This window comes from Meles meles, chromosome 14 (assembly GCF_922984935.1).
Source record: "Meles meles chromosome 14, mMelMel3.1 paternal haplotype, whole genome shotgun sequence".
Taxonomy (NCBI): domain Eukaryota; kingdom Metazoa; phylum Chordata; class Mammalia; order Carnivora; family Mustelidae; genus Meles; species Meles meles.
In genome coordinates this window covers 52,201,933-52,217,127 of record NC_060079.1, presented here as the reverse complement: position 1 = coordinate 52,217,127, position 15,195 = coordinate 52,201,933, and the positions used below count along the sequence as shown (strand labels likewise).

The 15,195-nt window shown below is 40.5% G+C and overlaps 1 protein-coding gene across 7 annotated transcripts in view; it reads left to right on the top strand.

Moving 5' to 3' along the window:
* The window catches only part of KLF12 (Kruppel like factor 12), a 436,995-nt gene that overhangs the window by 363,221 nt on the left and 58,579 nt on the right, over nucleotides 1-15,195 (top strand). For 6 of the 7 annotated variants that reach the window (XM_045978044.1, XM_045978050.1, XM_045978045.1 and 3 more), the window contains one exon: nucleotides 4,786-4,848. The exons of the other annotated variant lie outside the window; for it this stretch is intronic. In XM_045978044.1, the coding sequence (XP_045834000.1) occupies nucleotides 4,786-4,848 (63 nt within the window). The remainder of the gene's footprint in view (nucleotides 1-4,785; nucleotides 4,849-15,195) is intronic. 7 annotated transcript variants of the gene reach the window in all.

Genomic DNA, 15,195 nt, shown 5'->3' with positions numbered 1-15,195 from the left:
ACATGTAAAAAAATCTCTCATTGAAGCCCCTGGTGCTAATTCACATTATTGCATCCTTTAGGGTTGTGTGGGAAGAATATGTACGCGATCATAGGATTGGATGATAATGAGGAGTAGGACAAGTCAGACAGAACTGTGTTCAAGTTCCCATTTTGCTGTTCACTAGCTGTGTCACTCTGGCGAGTTACCTAACTCTTGTAAGCCTATTTTCTGAAGAAATATGAACAATAAGAGTATGAGGATAAAATAAGATAATGTGTCTGATGTGCTTAGTACAGTGTGTGGCACACAGCGTTAAAGCAGTGATTTTGTATTGGTGTGACTACTGACTTGTTCTCGAACGGGATGTAACCGAAATATCATGCAATTTCGTAAACAGAAGATAGATCTTCTAATAAAGAACAGAAAAATTGGATGTCAGAGAATAAGCCATATCGTAGAAATCACAGTAGTCGATTAGTTCTTATTATAAGTAGGTTCTTATTACTCTGTATGTGTTCATTTCTCTTTGTTACTTCTTTGCCTTCAGTGAAGTCATATAAACATGGTAGTTAAGACTGCAGGTCTGTAAAGCACATTTGTCATCTCAATCCCCTAGAATTAGCTGGATATTCCAGGTTCATCTTCCCATCCTTTCCAATCCAATCAACACTGCTAGGGATAATAGCAAACGTGTATTGACTGCTTCTTGGGTCCCAAGCACTGTTCGAAACACTTGACAACTGTTAAGTCATTTAAATCTCACAGCCCTTGGAGATGGCCGCCATTACTGCCTCCATTTATACAGATGAGAAAACTGAAGCCCAGAGAGGTTAGGTGGCTCTCACCCTAAGATGACATGACCCTCTTGGTAAATGGTGGAGCTGAGACTCAGTCCCAGGCAGGCTGGTTCTACAGTCTGTACTCTTAACCACATCATTCTGTTTTCATCTGGGGCTAGAAGATTGGATTTAAGTTGGCCAACTTTTCTGTGGTGGGGATACTAAAAAAGTAGATGACATCCTCCCCCAGCAGTTCATTAGTCATGAGTAATTGGTGTTGAGTATTGGCTTTTGTCTCCTGCCTCCAGCCACCGGCCATTCAGGAAGGTTCATAAAACCATTGGGAAGAACTGGGCGATTGTATCCTCTTGATTGACGACAAATGTCAGTTGTTAAAATACAAGATTTGAGAGTCAGTTTCTTTGGACTTATATCCAAAGAAGGAAGAACCATTTTTGTATTAAGATATTTTAAAAGTCTCACGTGCTTAGCAAGGAAGCTAAATTAAGCCCTGTGCTGGGCACAATTATAAACATGCTGCACGCTTCAGATGAGGAAACGCGTGTCAACAGAACCGTTGGTATGCATGGCCTTACTGGTGCGGCTTCCCTTTATTCCATGTAACATAAGTCATCCAATTTGTAGGATTCAGTGCGTGTTGCACAACAACCCAAATTGCTCTTTTCTTTAGGGCGGTGATTTTTTTTTTTTTTTATTTCCATATCCAGCGGTTAGTACTAAGGCCTGAAACCCTTAGTTACAGAACAAAGTGGCTTAGCAGTAATCGAGCCTGTGTGAGGCTAAGAGAAGCATAATGAACACTCCCTGCAAGCTTCCTGCCCAGATGCAGGTGCAGGAATCAGGAGCTCATGAATAATGCATGACATGCAGATTAGGTGGTGGTTTCTCCTACTGAGGTTTTGACTTTGCTACCTGCCTGGCTACTGCTATATGTGGAAGGAAGGGAGGCAATGGCCAGAAGTGTCCCAGCGTAGCCCGAGCTCACGAAAACACCGCATATCTTTTTGACGAAATAAAATTGGGGGAGGAGCTGAAATGCAAACCTTTATGGTCGACTTTATCAAATGAAGTATGCTCCGGGTTATCAATTTACCCCCTTTCAGAAGGGGAAAAAAAAAAAAGCATTCTTGTTTTACCCTTTTAATTTAAGGAACCTTGTAATTATTTGTTTGTATCCAGGAAGTCGTGGAATTCTTTGTAGACTATTAAACCATTATAGGAATTGCCTACTTACAGTATTTGATCTGTGGATCAATGAAATTGTGTTAAAAGATACAAATACCTAGAGGATATTGTAATTATAAGTTAAACAGCCCCATTTTTCTCCACTGATATATGGAATAAGAAGCATCAGTAAGAGAATACCTCCATTATCAAACATCACCTGGTGGAATTACGATGAATGGAAATACGAAGGTTAAGGAGGAAGGAATTCGGGACCCAAACATGGAAAGGATATGGAGTGAATTAAAGAATCCTAAGTGTTCAGGCTAATACTCCTTACAACTTTATTTAGGTGGTAGGACTCTGATACCCTAGTGAGACTGTAGGGAAGGTTAAGAGGACTTCCTGTATTGTCCCTTGGGTCAGGGAGATTTAAGTGGGGAGATGTTTTTTGGCTCATAATTCTATTTTGATGATTGCATTTTAAGCAGACAGACTGAAAGAAGTAAGGAAAGAGAAGAAAAAATGAGCCTTGCTACCTTTTGTATAATTCTTCTGCATTTCTATTGCATGTTTTTTTTCCCTCTCTCCCCAGTTTAGGGTGCCGGAATATGAGCTGGCTTTCATTTCTAGCTGAGTCTGTCATTTCCGCTAGGCCCCAGTTTGGCCAGATGCCAAGACCAACAGGTGATCCTTGTAGCTGCAAAACAGCAGGAAGTGAGCCGTGCTTGAATGAGACAGTTCACCAGAGGGGCTGTCTGGCCTCTCTCCATCTTTCTGCATAATTAACATCCCCTCCCCCATGCGGAGCAGAAAATCTGTGCCGAGCGGCTCAGCTGCAGCAGCCATTGAGAAGCGCTGTGAGGAAAAGAATGTTAATAAGGGATGTTGGAAGAAATAAGCCTTCCCAGTGCAAAGTGCAGTCTGGCTCTGGATTTACAGAAAGTTTGCATTTAGCCCTTCTGCAGAGCTGGAATGGTATTATCTGTTTTTGAAATGATTTTCACTTGCTCAACAACTGTGGAAGACGGGGTTCTAGTGAATGTCAGAGCTGTTGGTTCTGACAGGGCTCAAAGACAGTTTTCTTTCCTGTACATGAGAGAAGTGTTTGGGACATAACGATACCACAAACCCAAAGACTGCCTAGATCTCACAAATTACGGTAAAGATAGAACAAAGCAGGAAGTTGGCCACAAGGAAGCAGGAAGTAGGGCATATTGTCTTTCCAATTAGTGACCCACAAAGGGGTGGAGGTTCAGCAGCTAGCTCCTGATTGGAAGATATCCGCAGTGCTTGGAAATATAAATTATTCTGATGGATGATTCTAACCCCGGAAACTTGTAAGACAATGTAATTTTTACTTCTCCACTATTTAGCTAGCCTCTTGAATTGACTGCCTTCCTCAAAGCCCAGCGGCAGAGCATCACATCTAGAAAGCTTTTCTGCTAGAAATAACTGTTCACCTTCCTTCCTCCCCCAGTCTCCAATTCTGTTCCTGGACATTTGGATGAAGTTCCTGCAGCTGAAGAAAAACCAAACAAACAAACAAACAAAAAACCCTTTTATCTTCTCAGGTTCTGTGACTGGGGGCCTGCAAATTAAACTTACAAAAGACTAAATAAATAAATAAACAGACAAAAGACAGATTAGCAAGAGGGGGAAGAAAAACCCATTTATGCATGCAATATGCAGACTTGCAGGAATGCTCAGCGATGAGTAACTCAAAGGAGTGGTTAAAGTGTGGCTCTTATATACCATTTTAACAAAGGGGTAAATTATGGGAAAGTGAATAGTCAAAAGGGGGGTTTGAGCTTCTAAAGGGGGTAAATTGTAAGAAGGTGACCAGGAAACAGGGGAATCTAATGGTAGATAAGTCTTATTTATGTAGACTCATCTCAGTACCATGTCTGAGTAAGAGTTGTATGTTGTGCTCTTCTTCCTGGTTTTGGAAGTGGAGGGAGGGGGACACCTTTACAAAGGAAAATTTGCTTTATAAAAGGGAAATTCATGTCCTGGTTTTCTGGCCTATAACGGGAAAGTAGAGAGCTCCTCCTTTGCCTGCTGTTTCTTACTTGTTTGCAACTCAAAATAATCCTGAGGCCAAAGTATCATATTCTGGGGTAGCATATCCTGAGCTCTTTTCATTAGCTCACTTTTTTAGGGTTTGTAATCCAGCCATTGACTCAGGGAGGGTTTGCTTGCTGTCTCTTCGTATCCCTGGTAGGAAGAGGCCACAGAAGGGACTCACCCTCATCCTAGGCAAACACCACACCTTACATGATTTTTACCCACTTCTGAACTTTGCAAGGATTAGCTCAGCAGGAACTTTGTGTTGGACTGAATGAATCTGCCATTTGATTAAAACTGGGGGTGGAGCTCTTCACAGTGAACATTATGACAAGCCATTGTTACGTTAAAAGTGGTACAAAAGGAGGGTGCCTGGGTGGCTTGGTCCTTAAGCCTCTGCCTTCTGCTCATGTTATGGTCCCAGGGTCCTGGGACAGAGCCCCGCATCAGGCTCTCTGCTCCTTGGGAAGCCTGCTTCTCCCTCTCCTACTCCCCTTGCTTGTGTTCTCTTACTCTCTCTGTCTCTCTCTGTCAAATAAATAAAATCTTTAAATAAATAAATAAAGTGGTACAAAAGGAGAGATGCATGCATAGGAATTTAACTGTGTTCATTTACTAAGAGGCGATTAAGTTCTGGGGCTTTCTATATTAAGCATACCTATAAGAGATCGTTTATAAACAAGCTCTTTTTTTTCCCCTTTTTTAAAATGTGTTCATTTGTAATCAGGAATGTGCTTTTTTTAATGACTGGATTATTCTCATCTACCTATAGGGTACATCCGTCCCCAGTATCAAGGGTCCGGGGAAATCGAATGAATAATCAGAAGTTTGCTTGGTGAGTAATACCGCCTAAGTTATAAAAATGTGTAAGTCTTATGGGAAATTTTAATTGGATAATCTTAAAACAAAAGAGAATTATTTCTACTTCTCTGTAGAGAGTACACTTCAACTAACCAAATTACATAGTCTCCCTTTCCTTTGGAAAGTTCTAAATGAAGCAATAAAGTTCCTTCTCAGCCAAAGACCTTCACTCACCAAAAACTGAGGCAACATTTTTCCCCTGACAGATATAAAATATTTCCCAGGATTATCCACTGTTATATTATTTTTAAAGAATTTTTTTTTTGGGGGGAAGCTATTATGAGTTTTTAGTGAGATTTAGGCAACAACAGAAATTTTTCTCAGGTGCCAACTTCCACTTCTTGTAAAGATTTTCATAGTAAATTGATCTATTATTAATTTTGGTGATTACTATTTAGATGATTTTTTTCTCATCTTAGCCACAAATGTCTAGGAATTTTCCTTCTTTCTTTCTCTTTTTCTCTCTCTGTCTCTCTTTTCTTTCTTTCTTTCTCAAGTTAGGGCATATGAAGGCCTTCTGTTTTCCTTTCTTCTTTCTCTCTTTTTTTCTTTTTTCTTTTGGCTTAAAACAATACACATTTATTCTCTTAAAGTTTTGGAGGTTAGAATTCCAAAAGGAGTCTTATTGGGGCTTAATCAAGGTGTCGACTGGGTTGATTCCTTTTGAAGCTTCTAGGGGAGAATCCATTCCTGGCATTTTCTGTCTTACAGAGGCTGTTCTCAGTCCTTGGCTTATGGCCCCACATCACATGCCTCTCTCCCTCTGCTTCTGATATCACCACATTGTCTCCTTCCTTTGTAGTCAGATTTCTGCCTTCCTTTTACCAAGACACTTGGGATTGCATCTCAGGCCCACCATTAGTTAGCCTGAAATGATCTTCCTATCTCAAGATCCTTAATCACCATCTGCAAAATCCACTTTGCCATGGAAGGTAACATTCATGAGGTCCAGGGATTAGGACATGGATCAAAGATACTTGACTGACTAGTTCCTGAAAATAAATAAATGAATGAATGAATGAATGAATGAATAAGTAAGTAAGTAAGTAAGTAAGACTTACCAGAAATGACCTGACTACTCATTCTTTAAAGAAGTAGTTTGAACTGTTTCACAAATGTTCGTGTGAAGCAAACAAAAAAATTAATGTACCGTATTTGTTTATATTATTCCATGCCAAAAAATTAACCTTTCCACACATATCTTCAAAAAAGGAAAGAAAAGAAAAAGAAAAACATGAACCGTGCACTGCATTACTTGGAAAGTGAATGGAAATTCACAGATCTCCATTTGTACTTCATTGGATTGTGCTTAGAATGGGTTTTTGATTAAAAACTATGGCTTTTTCTTTTTTAAGTGTGGGAAGATGATTACCAAAGATTGAGCTTCCAAATTAATTTTATTCCTAAATCAGGATTATTTTTAGACACAAAATAATGACTCTTTGAATTTGAATAGTGCGTAATCAGCTCACCTCCCTTCCCCCATTAAATCTAATTAACCCTCACAATAGCTTGGTGATGTTGTTAAATATTATGCTTTCCTTTTTCACAGAGGGGGAAATGGAGCACAGAGAATATAGCCATTTGCTCCTACACTGTCTAAAAGCAGTGGCATCCTTTATGGTTTTTCACAGTCACTAAAACATATTGTCCCTTGTCACACCTGAAAAGCTAGGAGAATAATGCTGCCGCCCATCACACAAAAGGAAAGGGAGAAGCAACTCCTTTCTTGACTGCACCGATTGATACTCTTCCTCAGTACAAGGCATACTGTACCAAAGAAACTTTAGAACATACAGAGAATATGAGATGCTCAAGTGAGCGACGTCCGCTAATGAATAGAGTACAACATTGCCAGTTAGCATAGCCACCTTCTAACAACCGACTTCTCCGTGGCCAGTGTGGATCCCTGAATAAATAACAAATATCTTTTCCTTCATTCTTCCTTCCTGAAGTATTAGAGTAATGGTAGCTTGTTCCTACGTAATTCATAGCACGTTATTTGGTTAGTAAGTTTAAACCACTTTTATCTCCAGAGAAGTATCCATGAAAAACAAAAAGGATTTTTGTGTTTTAGTCTTGAGAAAGTTCAACTTTTATTTATTCAGCAACATTTATTTACAGTTTCTGACTCTGTGCAAAGCACTAGACTAGAAAGATAAATTAAAACATGGTTTCTGCCCTCAAGGGGCTCACTCTCTTGTAGGTGAGGGAGGGGTGTACGTGTGTGTGAGAGAGAGAGACAGATATCACGTTATGCGCATGTAACACACAATATCATATCATATAAACAACATATAATATGTAATAAAATGTGGGTAAGGCACTAAGAAGGTATACTTATATCAGAGGGAAATGTTACCAATTCTATGTAAGAGCAGTTTGAGAATGGATAGTGCGAAAGAGAACAAGTATAAAGGAAAAGAACTTAAAGAAAATCTGTCCCAGAGAAGGTTTCTAAGCAAAGACCCAGAATTAGTAGGAAAAGCAGAGCATTGAGTTACTGTTTCCATTATCTATTGAAACTCATATACAAGGACAAGACACATTTCTAAATTAACTCTAGTAGGAACATATATGGATTTAAAACATGTGCTTTATTTGGTCATGAATTAGTTAAGATTCCTATTCCATGTACCATCTCGAATTTTCTTGAAGTAAATGCTATGAGGCTGGTACATGGAAAGAAATCAGCTGGCTAGGAGGAAACCAGTGACTCACCCAGCATCTACATCCAGTTAACTGATAAACACTTGCTATTTCTTTGTGAAAGATTGGCTCTGGAAATTCGGAAACTTTATAAATACTCGTGCTAGCAATAGAGATAAAGGGAAAGTGGCTGTTGATCTTCCCCAAAGAGAAGTTTGGGATAATTTGTAGAATTATAAGGTAAATTCAACACCAGCGTGGCTCTGGCTTGAGTTAGATCTGCAGACACCGTCTGTGTGTGATGCTGGGTAATTTTGTAAAGTTGGGTTAGCAAATGCTCCAATCAGTTAAAAAATACCGTTCATCACAAAAGCCATTAAGCTTCACTAAAACATGAAAAGCTTTGAACTTATAAGTTATGCATAGGAAATGCATGACAATTGGTAGGTTGTAAATGTCAGTGTCTGTGGTTGATCTATGAAACCAGTATTTATTATTGAGTAAAGGTGGTTTAAAATTTTAAGTAGTGTTTTCCTCTGCATGATGTTAACATGGGAGGCACAGCCACTGGCCTGCTTCCTGTGGCAGCATTTCTTCCCTCTGGAACTGAAGTGACGTGTAGAAAAGAATGTCTGTTCAAGGCAAACACACCTGCTTGAATGGAAAGAAAATTTGGTAACAAATATCCCTATCCAGGGACGAGAGGAAAGCGCCAGGATGTGAGGGACAGACGTTCGGATGGAGGCAGGTTTGCTGTAACTCTCTGCTGACTTCCAGGGATTAAAGAATGCCAATGAGAACTTCATGGTGGATACGTTAGCCCCCCAGTAAAGAACACGAGATCATTGTACAACTCATTTAATATTCAGTTACTCAAAGGTAGCAATCCAACCGGACATAAACTCTGTCCCTCAGAATGGCTCTCCCCTCCTGCCACCCCACTAGAGTAATATTTGTCGATCTGAGGATTGATGAAGCCTTAGAGGCTCGGCATGTGAATTCCATTCTCTTCTTCATGGGCACATCTGTCTCTTCCCTTCACCACTGACCCTAAGTGGAGGTAATCATACCTTCCTTTATCCTGATAACTATCAAAACCTTTTTTAGAGCATTTACCATTCTTTCTTGCATGTAATAATGCCGGGGGGGGGTGCTCCATTGAGGGGAAATGGGGCAAGTTTTATTAGAATTGAATGTGCAGATAGACTTTTGTTCTTCACAGATCTTTCTGCGTGAAGCTGTTATATTCCGCTATCAGTCCCACAGAGAATGGCTGTTTCCATTGTCGTCTTTTGATTGTTTTATGCCCAAACATGTAGTGGAGATCTGGAACCTGTGTTTGGTGTGTATGCGTAGGTGGGAAATATCTCTGAACTGAAGTCGATTTCAGGCTCCAGAAATTTCCAGGATCAGTGAGAGTATTCGAAGACCTACGCCTCAGTATAGGCTCATTTTTAGCTTTTCACCCTTTCTTCTCTCCTCTTCGCTTCACCCCCTTCCCTGCTCCATTCCTGAAGATTTAGAGGAAGTGGGTATCTATTGTTTTTGAGTGATCGTCATCGTGGTGGTTATGCTGAGCCCCAAACATCCATCTAGGGCTCTTATGTAAGAGTGGTAGTGGACATGACGTAATAGAGATTTTATGGCCTATTTATATAATGACATAGAAAATACGGTATTAATGGGATGCCTGGGTGGCTCAGTGGGTTAAGCCTCTGCCTTCGGCTCAGGTCATGGTCTCAGGGTCCTGGGATCAAGTCCCGCATCGGGTCCTCTGCTCTGCAGGGAGCCTGCTTCCCCCTCTCTCTCTTCGTGCCTCTCTGCCTCCTTGTGATCTCTCTCTCTCTCTCTGTTAAATAAATAAAATCTTTAAAAAAAAATAGAGTATTATTAACAGAATCATCAGCAGTCAGATAGACGTAGTTTGTCCCAACCAGTTGGCTGCTGCCACCTCCTGTCTCAGTTATGGTTTATTTCTTACCAACATGCCCGAGATGTTATGTAGCTGTATACGTCAGGAAGCTCCGTTTTAATAGTGTGACTGTGCACATTATGACACATTTCGAATGTGAATCACATTTCACATTTGGACATGACAGAGTTCTGTGTCACGAATTTTTGTGGCAAGCAGGAGGAACCTTCTTGCACTGTGATGTTTGATTGTCAGCTATAGAGTGCTACGGGGAGCGCAGATATTTAAATGCATACGGTTGCCAGGGTTAGCTGTGATTTTCACAGAATCTTTCTCAGGGTATAACTATATCTTTGTCATTAAAAATGAGAACACTTTTTGTTTCAACCTTTTGCCTTAATAGAGGAAAGCACCGAAGTTGTCGGTATCCGAAATGTCTCCGAAAGCCGAGGGAGAACTGGTCCTTTAGGGAGGGACAGAGCATTTCCAAATGTAGGAATCCGTTTCAGAGCTGAAGGAAATGTAAGCATCATCAGGTTTAGTTCAGGGTCTCACTTTCCCCATGTGGGAATGGAGGCCCAAAGACAGCACGGTGACAACAGCAGGCGAGGGCATAAACCCGGGTCTCTGCAGTCCTGTCCCGGTGTCTTTCTGTGGGCAGCAGTTGCTACCAATGGGTGGAGCAGCAGAAACACTAGTGATTAAGTGAGGAAGGCACTTAATTCATTACCAGTTAAGCAGAAGGCTTCTGTCTGGGAAATTCCCACGACACTGGTATGACTCCGGGAGCGAAGGGAGGCAGAGGAGAGGCGGGACGGAAGATATCGCTGCCCCCTCCGCCATGCGGCAGTTACTCCTTCCCAGAGAGCTTCCTCAGCATCTTGGGGATCCTTGCATGCTCATTATTTATAGATAATATTGATTATATTGTTTTAATTACCAGAACATTCCACCGCTTTGCTTCTTGACTTACAGGGCAAAAATTACGATAATATGTATGGACATTAATATGTGTAAATTTTAGTTCCCAGAAGGGCCTGCCTGACCTTGTGAGTTTTTTTAATCCATACTTGTTGGCAAATTAGTAACCGCAGGTGCCTTTAGATTTAGTTTGGTGGCACCCTCTCTCCAGTGTTTGAGAACAGATTCAGAAAATGGGCCGTGGTTCATGTAATCGTGAACCAGTTTGCAAGTTCTCTGTATTCATACTGAATTACAATGAAAAGAAGTGCCTCTAGGGTGTTGCTACATTTTAATTCCCTCCAGATTCACATCTTTTGGTATGTTATAATCCAGTTTCAGCTATGAAATTCTTTAATTACTTCCACCACCTCCTCATAGCTTGGTGACAATTATATGCACTTGAAACTTGTATACCATCTTTCCCATTGACCTTATTAAAGACCTTTGGTCTCATTTTCCTGAATTCTCCATTACCCAGAATAGCAGCAAGAAACCTCACGATGAAAGAGTTTCACATTCCTGTCAGTATCAGCTGATTTTTGTCTCTAGTATTGCTTCTGTCACAATAGAGATGATTTGGATGGGGGTGGGGGTTAAAGAAAGTTATTTTCTGCAATTATTTCCCTAATTGTAGAGGAATTAGGTCTATAAAATCATGCTGAGCCATAAAGGTCACCACTGAGGAGATATTTTTCTATTAAAAGTCCAAGAATGTTTTGTTTTTGTTTTTGTTTTTTTTCTAAAATTTTATTTATTTGACAGAGAGAGAGAGCAAAAGTAGGCAGAGCAGCAGGCAGAGAGAGAGGGAGAAGCAGACTCCTCGCTGAGCAGAGAGCCCAATGTGGGGCCTGATCCCAGGACGCTGGGACCACGACCCGAGCCGAAGGCAGAGGCTTAACCCTCTGAGCCACCCAGGCGCCCAAAAGTGTTTTGTTTTTACCAACATGCGACACAGAAGCGCATTTGTGTCTTTCTGAAAACCTTAGAGAACAAACAGGGTGTGTCATCTACTCTTTGTTGATTCCCGGGATCTTCCCCCCACTGTAGTTAGGTGTACCACTATTATGTAATAAAACTTCTCTGTTTATTAACTAATTTTATTTTCAATTTTTTAAAGGTTTTTTTTAAGTAACCTCTGCCCCCTAGTATGGGACTTGAACTCACTACTCCAAGATCATGAGTCACATGCTCTACCAACTGAGCCAGCCAGGCACCCCTTATTAACTAATTTTAGCATGACCGAGAAATATTAGTTTAGTATTCAAAAGGACTTCTTTGGAAAATCCAAAAATTCATGGAGACTGAATAGCACACTTGTAAATAACACACGGGGTCACAGAAGAAAGTTGAAGAGAAATTTGGGAATATTACGTCAATGACAATGCGAACACAACTTACCAAAATTTGTGAAATGCATCAAGAGAAGTGCTTAGAAGGAAACTTACAGTATCAAATATATTTATTAGAAGATAAGAAAGATCTCCAATAAGTGATCCATGTTAGGAACTCAGTAAGGTTCCATGTTAGGAAACAGAAAAAGAAGAGCAAACTAAATCCAAAGTAAGCAAAAGAGAAATAAAAAAATGAGTTGTTTGTAATCCGGGGCTTTATAACATTTTTCACATAATTGTTATTTTTTTAGGTTGGTTACAAATATTTAAAATTTTATACAGTCTGGAATCATTTGAGTTCTTTTGGGGGAAGCTACTTAAACCATAGATTTCTATAGAGGTTTAAATTGTGCAGTGTGCATTACTCTATCACGTTCCCCTCCCAGTTAAACCTGTTCAGATGTAGAACTTGAAAGTAATTGTATTGTAAGAACATTGTTCTTACATACCCTTGTTCGTGAAGAACAAGGGTATGTAGAAGTCATTAATGAATAACACGAATAAAACTGTTTCCTAGTATGAAAAAAATATGTGTCTCTGAAAGTACCAGTACAAGCCATCTAGAAAAGGCACATTCTCTTTTAGTCCTTCATAGTACTTTTCAGTGAATATATTTGGAATGAAAAATTGGCTAATCATGGTTGTCTTCTAAATACATATTTGAAAGATGTAATGACTAATGTGGGGACCCAATCAAAAATCGTAATGTCTTAAATAAGCTGGGAATACTGCTCAGGATAATCAGTCTTAAGGGGACTTCCCTGTGAGAATGCTGGGTGCGTCCGTACTATCTTGATCTTCATTTATCAGTCATATTTGCAGTGTCATCTTTCTAGTCAGGGAGACTTCTCTGTCTTTATGTGGACAGTGGACTGGCAGTTTCGATATATTCTCGCCTTACTATGGTTTTTCTCAGCTGACCACTAGATTTTCATAACGTTTCCTAGGAATTTCCTTAAAATTAGCTATTTATTATGTTTCTTAGTACAGCCCTAGGTTACCTAAGGTAAGCAGTATCCTCATAATTAATATATTTCTTCTGATCAGTTTTAAAAGGGCAATAAGATAGTATGTGATATCTTTATCCAAAAACTAATGTCTACCAGTAGCACACCAGTTTGAGTCACATCTACTCCATGAAGCCTATTGTTAAGAAGTTGTTGGGGAGGGGTTGGGGTGGTTCCTGGGTGGCTCAGTCCGTTAAGCGTGGGAGTCTTGATTTCAGCACCTCTTGATTTCCGCCCAGGTCACAATCTCAGGTCATGAGATTGAGCCCCACCAACGGCCCTCCATGCTCAGCAGGGGGTCTGCTTAGGATTCTCTCCCTCTCCACCCCACCCCCAACTCATGCTCTCTTAATAAAGGAAGGGAGGAAGGAAGGAAAGAAGGAAGGAAAGACTATCTTAAAAAATAAATAAATAAATAAGTAGCTGGAGGGCTGCAGACCCTGCTGAAACCCATTCTCTACTTGTAGCCATTGCCTCTGTTTGAATTTTCACTCAGTTTAGTCTCCTTTATCAGGCAAGTTTCTTTGTCAGAAGTAATGGAAAGTGACTGAGTCTGGCCAGCTTGAGCAAAAGGTAAATTTGTAGAAAAGGACAGGAGGTGGGTTACGAAGTCAAAGGGAAAACAGTGGATCTGGGCCTCAGGAAGTGTGGGAAGCAGGACAGGACCCAGGGTCCCGGAGCAGGATCGGAGAAGCAGGTGCAGGCCTCCAGTGACTCAGCTCTAGCTCCTTGACATCACCTCCTCAAAACCATAATAGAGTGAGGCAGAGTCTGATGGGCCCCAGCCTGGCCCAGGCGCCCAGGCCGTGAGGGAGGAAGGTGCTTTGGTCTACAATCCCATTAAGACCACATGTAATGAGGGTTTTCCAAAGGAGGAGGCGGTGGTCCTAGACAGTCACGGGGAGACTATGCACAGACTCAGCCTACGATTCTGAACTAGAAACTGCCATGAAAAGGTAGTTAATGAACTTCAATGTCATTACTTGGAACCTACCTTTACTTATAGTTGGGATGAAGATAATCTGCAATTAGTCACTAAAATAAGTGGCTTACCTCAGGTCTTATTTGCGATCACTGAGTGGCCAAATCATAAGAACAATGTTTAGTCAAAATAGACTCCAGGGCACCTGGGTGGCTCAGTCAGTCAAGTGTCTGCCTTTGGGTCAGATCATGATCCCAGAACCCTGGGATCGAGTTCCACGTGGAGCTCCCTGCTCAGTGGGGAGTCTGGCTTCTTCCATTGCCCTTCCCCCCAACTTGTGCACACGCACAGGCACACTCATTCTCTCTCTTTAAAAAAATAAAGAAAGAGAATCTCTAAAACAAAACAAAATAATCTCCATTTTCCTTTTAAACTCTTAAGGGAAACAAAACATCCATTTCCTCAGAAATCCTACTTTGCACTTGATCTTAGCCAAAAGGCCAAGAAGTGATCAGAAATCCTACTTTGAATCACATATTTAAAGACGTGGCCTTTAAAACCAAACACACATAATTATTGTGGTAAGATACATAAACTAGAGCAGAGGAACCTCCTATGAAACAACAAAAGCTTGAGTCAACAAGCTTGGGTTCTGGTATAAATTTGTCACTTACACTAAATTAGTCTGTATGCTTCTCGCACTTCAGTATTTCTATTAAATGAATGAATAAATGGTGTCTGACCCAAACTATTCAAATTAGGTCTTGGGAAGAGTGCAAAAGAGACAATACTCTTCTTAGCATCACCTTGAATGACAGTGTTTCCTGAGCTCTAGATAGTAGCTCACAACAACATGTCAGCTTTTCATAAAAGGAATCTCTACTACCTCCTGAATGGTTTCTGACACACCCAGCATTTCAGATGAAGCTGTAGTTGACTTCAGCTCTCTTGAGTCCTTCTTAACCTAACAATTTAGAACCCGGAACAGGTGAGTATCCGTGGGTAGGCCTGTGGTTCATTTCATGAGGTAAATCCATGCTCCGGAAAGAACACACGTTACCCCTCAGCGGAAGTCATAGCTTTGTAGGATATAGATGGAACCAGTTTACTCCAGTTTCTGTGAAGGCCAAATAAACAGAAGGGTAGCTCTCTGTATGTCACCAGTTTTGTGTGGTCATTAAATCTTTTCTCCTCATCCTGCAGTATGTTTGGACTGCCTCCGTAAAGGGACATGTCCAATTACATCCTTTTGGGAAAAACAGTGATTTAAAATCACCCATAAAATTAAATTAACATTATTGTAAAATTGAAATATCTCCAATTCCATCAATTTTCTCATTCCTCCGTTCTTGGCCTTTTTTTCTGGGAAGACTCTAAAGAAAAAACATGGCTTTCCTTAGAGTTTGCTGTTGATAGATATGGTGAAAGAAAATAGCTTTTTATTATTTTTCACTTGAGACCTGAATTATTTTGTACT